At 40.8% G+C, this 9,698-nt stretch overlaps 2 protein-coding genes and 1 pseudogene across 2 annotated transcripts; 2 read left to right on the top strand and 1 right to left on the bottom strand.

The window, feature by feature from the left end:
• Window positions 1-1,125: 1,125 nt before the first annotated feature.
• On the bottom strand, window positions 1,126-4,269 carry LOC125668181 (uncharacterized; annotated as a pseudogene).
• Window positions 4,270-5,048: 779 nt separating this feature from the next.
• On the top strand, window positions 5,049-6,714 carry LOC130053879 (uncharacterized protein DDB_G0271670-like). Its single transcript, XM_056161525.1, has 2 exons — window positions 5,049-5,077; window positions 6,354-6,714. The coding sequence occupies exons 1-2, from the start codon at window positions 5,049-5,051 to the stop codon at window positions 6,712-6,714; spliced, it is 390 nt and encodes a 129-aa protein (XP_056017500.1).
• Window positions 6,715-6,767: 53 nt separating this feature from the next.
• Window positions 6,768-7,990, top strand: LOC125669223 (uncharacterized). The gene is made up of 2 exons (XM_056161526.1): window positions 6,768-6,786; window positions 7,233-7,990. The coding sequence occupies exons 1-2, from the start codon at window positions 6,768-6,770 to the stop codon at window positions 7,988-7,990; spliced, it is 777 nt and encodes a 258-aa protein (XP_056017501.1).
• The last annotated feature ends 1,708 nt before the right edge of the window (window positions 7,991-9,698 follow it).

Genomic DNA, 9,698 nt, shown 5'->3' on the forward strand with positions numbered 1-9,698 from the left:
ATTGGTGCGAGTCGCAAAGCCCCGCCCATGCGCCAAAAACCATGACCCAGGGCCCTTATTCACAAAATATCTTACGACTAAGATGGAAAAAAGAATTCTGTTTGATAATCAAATACCGATCACAAGGTCATAAGTATGTATTCAACTTTTATAAACCATGGATGTACTTTACATATTAATTAAGAAAGTCTACAAGAAATGAAAAATAAGGAAATTACAGTGTTTGTAAATTTTGATCTTAGTCGTAAGATATTTTGTGAATAGGTGCCCTGAAGCGGTAAACTATGCACCGGAAGTAAGGAATGTTTGTTAAAAACATCATCTTATTTAAAAGTTTCCCACCCCTCAACCTCCAGGAAAAGGAATCACGAAATTCATTAGTTTTTGGTGGAAAGAACAGTGTCCAATGGGACCACGTCCAGTTTATGTTCCACTTGTTCAGGAGAAAGGGTGTCCTATAAGGATGAATAATTTTACATCGGCATAATGGCTTTTGTCTTTCGTCATTCCTTTTGAAATATGAATGAAAATATAAATATCAACAATATTTGTATAGTAAGTTAACGATGATCCTTAGACACCCCCCTCCCCACCCACCCCCAGCATCATTACTCCTGAACCTGAGTTCATAGAGTTCACATTTTGCTAAAGGCTTCCTTGTTCATCATGACTTGGTAGCAGTTTATCAACTTTAATCATTTTCTACGAACTGAATCATGTGTAGAGATTCATCCCGTCACCACAACCCTCGACTAGGGGGCCACTGACTACGAAATGCACAATTTTTGCCCTTACACTAGATATGCTCATTCTCAAAGTTGGTTGAAAATGACACAGTCGTATTTGAGAAGTTGAAATCGCACTTCTCACGACAACTAAAAACAGAGCTCAGTATTCAGATAATCTGGAAATCACCGAGAGACTCGAACGACACCCCCACCCACCTAATCCAATGACGAGAACTGGTTTACAATGCTACATGTACATAGCCAAACGTCCTACAAGGTATTCAATGTGGTGTGATTGTTATACATTTAAAAGTCTTAAATAGGTTATTTTATTGTACACTTCTCGTTTGATAACAAAAAGGTAATATGCATAAAAATACAAATATTCAAAAACATCTTTTTAAGGTCATAACAATTTATTCTAACTATGAACAAATACATGCTTTTCTATATTTCATGAGTCGCCATCAAGCGTGCATTTACTTCAATAAATAAGATTAAAACTATAAATGAGAATGGTAGACGTGAAAGGAATTCCCTCATCATCAAGATTAATGAATTCAAGCTTCTTTCTCGGACTTTGCAGAGTTGTTTGTAAATCGAAGCTTATTGGCCACGGATGTCACAAGATTTCATCCTCCTTCCGAAACGAAAGCGGCGGATAAACTGTGGTGGCGTGAGCTTTTCCCGGAAGTGGTATATTCCGGAAATTGCTAATTATCAGTTCAGCAATTATTTTTAATATATGCATGCAATGAATTAGTGAATACATATCTTTAGCAATAGAAAAGAAATGTACATAGACATGCAATAAAGTTATAAACAAACTATAATAAATATTTATTTTGCTTGATCCGTCGCGGGAGAGGGGTATCGTGGTTCTAATACTTGGTCATATGTCCGCTCGGGGGATGTCCTGCAAACATAAATAAAAGCATTTCACAAATCAATATTTACATTTCCAATGTTTTTGCTTTTGATATCTTTATAATTTGTAATGATAGTCCATTTCGTCATGAATGCGCTGCAGTCGTAAACAGTGCGCGTACGAGTCTTTATTTTTAACGACTGGGATTTTTTGACAGAAATGGAATCAGAATTTGAAAATACATGAGGGTATGAACTGCAACGCTCCACGACGGTACACTATTCATGAAGCGCTAAAGGAGATGTCCCCTTACATATTCTTCAAGCGCGAAATCAAGACTCTCTTATTCAAAAATATATCTAAATTGTAACAACACTAGTTTCACCGGAGCCTTCATATCAAGATTTCTTCACATAATCTTCAACATTGTTTGTTCCTTGTGTTTATTATTTCATTGTCATAACTTCTTTTTATGTAAAACAATTTCAAGTAGTTTTTAAAGACCTGATACTTTTTATATAGCGGTGTCATATTTGCCACACGTATTTCAGAACATTTACACGTTTAACTACTAACCTGCTTCAACAAGAGATGGTTCGCCCGGCAGAAGAACAGGATTGGCTGGAGCATCCCTGTGACCTGACCATGATGCACCCATCACACTGAATGGAGGCAATGAAGTCACTGGTGGTCGTGCTATTATTCTCTGATCTTTTGCAGGTATTGGTAGTTTCGCCACTTCGCGTGCTGTCGAAGAAAATACAATGTTTTGATAATGAAGAGCATTGACAAAGATATCGAAGTTTCATATTCTGGTATAATAGTATATATTATTGTAGAATTATTTAACAATCATGGAATATTGGTTTTTAAGTGGATGTTCCTAAACACATTTCATTTTTGCATTCTTTAAACACACAAAACGATCTAATATGATTACATATAGGACTAGACTTCAACCAAGCTAGTCAAGTGCTCGGCAGAATTCTGGTCGCACAGTGTATCTAATGTGTTTTAAATGCATATAAAATTATTCTCCCATTCGTCAGGGACCATGATCATCATTATGTGCTCTCACCTGATCTTTCTTGTAATGCTGGCAGATTGTATGAAGCAACTGTTAAGAATTCCTTCGGGTTTTCGTAGATCGGTATTAATACGCTGGACCGAGAACAAGACAGCGAGGGCGGGCGATTCTTGTCGGGCTGAAAGGGAAGGAACGGGACATACTGGAGATTCTGCTCCGGCACGTTAACAGAGAGTTTGACGTAAGGGATGTAGATGGGGAAAGCTGGATAGACCATCTTCATCGTTTTCCTTTCGAATGGAACATAAATTGGAATCCGAGATGTAGAGATTTTGTAGGTTGTATAAACAATGCCATTGTCAATTACTGAAACATAATTCGGTCGTTTTCCCGGTGGCAGTTTGAAAGCCTGTCACGGGACAGGTACGCTAATAGGCTGAGTGTCTCGTACCAATTCAGGAAGTTTGGGGAACGATTTGTCAAACACTTTCTTTATTTTTGCGAAACAAGTGTCTTTGCCTTCATCTGTCAAAAAAATCTCTGGAAAGTCCTTAAACACAGGTTCATAACGTTTACCATTATTTTCCACGAATGGTTTTACAGATGGAATTTTGGACTTCAAAGCTTCAGAGCCCCCGCTTCTCTGTCCCCTGGATGCCGGAGACAGAAGTCGGACGATGGGAGAGGTTCGGAATCTATCGGCTGCTTCTCTTACAGATATTCTTGCTTTGGGAGACATCATGTATCGTAAATGCTCAGCTGCACCCATCAAGAAAGGGTATTTAGGTAACCTGTCCACTACATTACTGTCATCAAAAAACCGCAGTGCATCATGGATAGTTGGTGCTGGGGGGTTTTCAATCTGTAACATGGGCTGTGCGAAAGATCTTAAATTTTCCTGAAAAACTGGGACAGGAAAATAAGAATTGACGACGCGCACACCGGGTGCGAAGAAATTTCCATCAGGCGACACCCCTACCCCCGGGTTTCTAAAGTCCACCCGATTCCCTCCTGAAAATGCTGTGTTTCCGCCAACGAAGTTTGAAAAATCTCCAAATTCAGTAGTCGGCTCGAGAGAAAGAGCACTGACCACACATGATAAGATGATAAAAACCTTTGATGTGGTCATTTCTGTCATTCTTGGAGAGCTGCAAAAAAAAAAAAAAAAGGTGGAATATAATATTTCTGAATTCAAATTATCTGGTTATTTGATTTTATGACCATAAAAAAAATCACGACTCTTAAGAGTTGCTTACTTACGGCGTCTTCCTGCCGCAGTGCGACTTGTAAACAGTTAGGGGTGAGGATGTGATGTATGCACAGACCGGAAAGGTTTATTATCCGCCGTGTTGCGGTTCTTCACATTGCAAGGTGTCGGCTGACATTTTTTCCCGGCAAAGACAAACTTTTAATTGTCTCGACTGACAGCTGCATGTATAAAGCTCTGCCTTACAGCAATCGTGCTGTAAGCATTACTACGTTTTTGATAATCAGCTCTCATCGTTTACAGTAATTGGTTACCTGTTTAAAATACTTACCTGCGTTTTCTGCTTAGTAATAATATATATCGTCATTCCTAACCTAAGCAAGATTTAAAGAATTTACTGAATTACCTCCCCAAATCAAACTATGATGTAACGCGTTTGACATCTTTCAGCCATAAGAAATCCCGTTATCTCTTGGTTTTGTCAGCTCTAGACAGAGGCTTGATGTACTTGTCAATCAGAATTTTCCTCACGGTCAGTGTTACTGTACAATAAAACGATTCAATCTGTGATTGGATATATTCATTCGGTCATTCTCGTTCTCAGTGAAGACACCATTTCCTACGCGGGTTCTTTATATCAACATGTGATTTACATGTACATTGATTTTCATAGAGACATATATATACTCACGGTAAATAATGAATTTTATAATAGTGAAGACATTTGGGGTCCGGAATGTGTGTGTGTAGGGAGGGGAATCTTAATGAGTGTATAACCTTTGCCTAATGATGAGCAAGATTTTACTTAAGTTTGCCTACAATATTCTCAAATATTTATTTTGCTGTTTGTTGTACAGAATAAATATCAATTCAGTCAGAGGAGATAGTTAAGCTGACTGTGTGTACGGCTCGCTAAAAGGAGATGGTTAAGCTGACAGTGTGTACGGCTCGGTAAGGAGGTGGTTAAGCTGACAGTGTGTACAGCTCGGTAAGGAGATGGTTAAGCTGACAGTGTGTACGGCTCGGTAAGGAGGTGGTTAAGCTGACAGTGTGTACAGCTCGGTAAGGAGATGGTTAAGCTGACAGTGTGTACGGCTCGGTAAGGAGATGGTTAAGCTGACAGTGTGTACGGCTCGGTAAGGAGATGGTTAAGCTGACAGTGTGTACGGCTCGGTAAGGAGAGGGTTAAGCTGACAGTGTGTACGGCTCGGTAAGGAGATGGTTAAGCTGACAGTGTGTACGGCTCGGTAAGGAGAGGGTTAAGCTGACAGTGTGTACGGCTCGGTAAGGAGAGGGTTAAGCTGACAGTGTGTACGGCTCGGTAAGGAGAGGGTTAAGCTGACAGTGTGTACGGCTCGGTAAGGAGAGGGTTAAGCTGACAGTGTGTACGGCTCGATAAGGAGATGGTTAAGATGAGAGAGTGCACGGCTGAGTGAGCCATATTATCGTACTGTTATGTACATCCACCCTGTAAATCTACATATATTAGTCGAATTATAACTTTGACAAGGAATGTGCTGCATGTATATGTAATAAAACACCTTACATTATGTAACATGTGAATACACACACACACACACACAGAGAGAGAGAGAGAGAGAGAGAGAGAGAGAGAGAGAGAGAGAGATACATGTAAGACAAAAGATATATCATTTGATATTAATCATTTGATTTTTATTACAATTCATACATTTTCTTCTGAGTAAAGAGATCTAAACTTTTCAATATTTGTTATAATTTTAAATGTCAATAACCATGAGCAAATGATGGCAGACTTTCGTCGAATTTAACAAATCAGTACGTCTAGAAATAAACTTTGAAAACGTTGATGCCCATGTTATTTTGCAATTGAAAATGAATAGGACAGAAAACTACATAATTCTCATAACAGCACAAATTGAGACAATATTGATTTGGAGAAATGGTGTATTAACAACAGTCATCTTTAGTTGTCAGATTTTCCTCCACAATTAGAATTGACGTTAACTGTGAAGTGACCAGATCGAAGTACACAAACAGCTCTCAATATTTGACACATTTATGCTCTTTCAGAAAATAATTCTTCACCAATATTCACACAGTGGTTCACCTTGTTGAAAAGGCGCTAAATGATGATACGTCACGTCATACATTTCCCAGAAATTCCATTCAGTCCACAATACCGCGAACATTCAACTTTCATTTTGTGTCAAATCATAATTCAGGATTCCCCAATGGTAAAGTATTAATCAAAAGTGAAAGTTAATACTCCAACCGGAAGGAACAGAATTTCTAGTATGTCGGGGCATATTTCTTTGCCAATGGTCCTGAAATCAAATACATTGAATGAGTTACTATTAACAGAATATTTCAGATCATAAAATAACATTATACCTGGTACATTGAAATAATGAGATAAAAACGTACCTCTTACGCCACCAAATCCTCCCAATCCACCACCAAATACAGGTCCACCACCGAATGCTCCTCCTCCACCACCTCCACTTCCAAATCCTCCAAACCCTAATCCACCGCCTCCTCCAGCAGCACCACCTCCACCAAATCCGCCTCCTCCTCCAGCAGCAGCACCGCCACCTCCACCAAATCCGCCTCCTCCTCCAGCAGCAGCACCGCCACCTCCACCAAATCCGCCTCCTCCTCCAGCAGCAGCACCGCCACCTCCACCAAATCCGCCTCCTCCTCCAGCAGCACCACCACCACCTCCACCAAACCCGCCGCCTCCTCCAGCACCACCACCGCCTCCTCCAGCACCACCGCCTCCTCCAGCACCAGCACCACCGCCTCCAAATCCTCCGCCACCGCCTCCTCCTCCAAATCCTCCGCCACCTCCTCCACCGCCACCTCCACCAGCACCACCGCCTCCTCCTCCTCCTCCTCGAGCTAAATAGTACGAAGCATAAGTTCCAAGTTTATCAATTGGTAGTTTTAAAGGAAAACATGGTTGATGTGGTCCTCTGTACTTGTCGGGGGTGAACGGTATATAGGGTACATATTGTATGAATTTAGTATTGAAGGAAATTTTTGTGTATGGTATGAGAATAGGATATTGTGGGTACACAAGTGCTTTTGTTTTACGATCCAAAGGAACATATATGTTAAAATCCGTAGTAGATACTTTATATGGAATGTATAAAGGTCCAGATCCATCGCTCAATACGTAGGCCTGTTGTTCGGTTTTTGGTAATTTGAATGGAGTGACTTGAATAGGTATAGAGAGTCCATACGTAACTGCCCGTACTACAGGTGGTACATTTGGGAATGCCCGGTCAAAAGCCGCTTTATATTGAACAAAGCACGTATCAGTTTCACCGTCAGGCAGAAAGAATACTGGAAATCCTTTAATAGTTGGCTCGTATCGAATACCACGTTCAGCAAAGGGTGTAATAATTTTTGCAAATTTAGCCAAGAATGGAGAAAAACCCCCTCCACCGCCTCCATCCCCAAATACTCCTCCGCCACCGCCTCCCCCTCCGCCACCACCGCCTCCGCCTCCGCCACCACCGCCTCCGCCACCACCGCCTCCTCCTCCGCCACCACCGCCTCCTCCGCCACCACCTCCAAATCCTCCTCCGCCACCTGCACCACCTCCAAATCCTCCGCCACCTGCACCACCTCCAAATCCTCCGCCACCACCTCCAAATCCTCCGCCACCTGCACCGCCTCCAAATCCTCCGCCACCTGCACCGCCTCCAAATCCTCCGCCACCTGCACCACCTCCAAATCCTCCTCCGCCACCACCTGCACCACCTCCAAATCCTCCGCCACCTGCACCACCTCCAAAACCTCCGTCACCTGCACCACCTCCAAATCCTCCGCCACCTGCACCACCTCCAAATCCTCCACCTCCTCCTCCACCACCACCTGCACCACCTCCAAATCCTCCTCCACCACCACCTGCACCACCTCCAAATCCTCCGCCACCACCACCTGCACCACCTCCAAATCCTCCTCCTCCACCTCCTAGTCCAAATCCCCCATCTCCACCTCCAAATCCACCGAAACCAAATCCTCCATCGCCTCCTTTAAATGCAGAACCAAATCCAGCACCGCCTTCGAAAGGTAGGGACAAAAACCTTCTTGATTCGAAGTACGGGGGACGAGATCCGGAGTGTTTTGGTATTGCAATGTTTACACCAGGTGCAAAAAAATCTGGTCCATAACCGACTTTTTCAGAAAATCCTCCATCAAAACGAGACAAGAAGTTTGATACTGGGGCTTTAAGTTCTATGCTCACTGTTCCTTCAAGAAACGAAAGAACAAGTATCATCAGCCTTATAGCCCTCATCTTGAAAGAACTGTAAAAAAAAATTAAAAAATCTGTAAGCAACTAGGACTCCTGGTCTGTTAAACAAAAGGACACAAAGAAGAATTCGGCCGTATTTCACTAGATTATGGTCATTCTATTTTTATTTCTTCCTACTCCAAAGTTGGATGTGAATTTATATAAATCTCTGTAATCCTTAATTTCAATTTCAGTGTCTGGAAAGTAACTCTCGTTGTTTATCCGCTGTTCTATTAATGCTTTACACAATTCCGGCTAGAAACCTAATGAATGCATGAATTTTCGCAAATATATGATCACCGACTTCTAATTTGCTGACATCTCAAGATAACAATGCATGATGGGAAGACAGAATTTAACTTTGAATACTATTCTGTATTTGATCTGATCATTCTAAACATTATCAAAATGGCTACTGTATATAAATTAAATCACAGTCTCCTTGGAAAGACAAATTAGTTGAGATTTTTGCAAGTTTGCAAGACAATTCATCATTCTATCAATAATTTGTTTGATTAATTGTCTTCTGTTAGGAATACACTAGGATAAACTTACCGATCAGTCGGTCTAGATGGACAGACGGTTAACAAACATTTTATCTATCCAGTGACCGCTTCTCCGGACGGCCATATATAAATATGACTTCTTGTGACGATTCTGTAGGTTTTTATATAGTAACTTAGACATGTAATAAATAAAGGGTCAGAGATTCTTTGAATTCAATTCAACCACCATGATAATTACAGTTCAACTTGCGAATTCTGATTAATGTGTTACGGTGCATCTTTACAATACATTTCATAGTGACGAAGCAATTATCTTTTTAATTGATAATTTGAATATTAGTTTATCAAACGGACAAGGGTGTAAGCCTAACCTTCACCGATATTTATATGCTAATCATAGTCAATTAGCTGAAAAGCTGTCCTGAGATATTTAGCATAGAGCAACTTTGTGAACAAGATTTATATTATTAAATAGTATTATAAATATACGTCATTTGTAATAAAAAAAATATATATGTCATTAAAAACACTTAAAATTACATTTTGGTCAAATAATGACGGTAGACAATAAAATGCTTATTCAGTTTCCGACTTCAACTGAAGAGTGCAACAGAAGGGGAAAACGCAACGAAACAAACCGGGATTAAAACCAGGGGCCCTTAAATCTATAGTCGGGTTCTCTATCAACTGAGCATGTAAAAACGGACTAACACTACAGGATATAGTGACGTAAAACTAATGGCAATTATATATACATTAAGTCGTGTTCATGTTTGGTCGTGTTAAAATAAGTTTGACCCCCCCCCCCAAATCATATCAAATCTCAAAAGTTTTCACTTGAGTTATTACATATTTGAAGGACTGTAGTCGACCCAAATCGTATGTCTAATCCTGAAATTATCTCTTCTGATCACTTTCGGTCAGGCGTCCGTCTGTCAGTCAGTAAACTTTTTACAATTTCTACTTCTTCTCCAGAACCACCGGGCCAATTTCAACCAAACTTGGGACAAAGCATCCTTGGGTGCATCGTCGGATACCCACGGGCGATCTCGTTTTTTACTCATCACCTGTGGGCAAACT

The sequence above is a fragment of the Ostrea edulis genome, chromosome 4 (assembly GCF_947568905.1).
Source record: "Ostrea edulis chromosome 4, xbOstEdul1.1, whole genome shotgun sequence".
In the NCBI taxonomy this organism is placed as follows: Eukaryota; Metazoa; Mollusca; class Bivalvia; order Ostreida; family Ostreidae; genus Ostrea; species Ostrea edulis.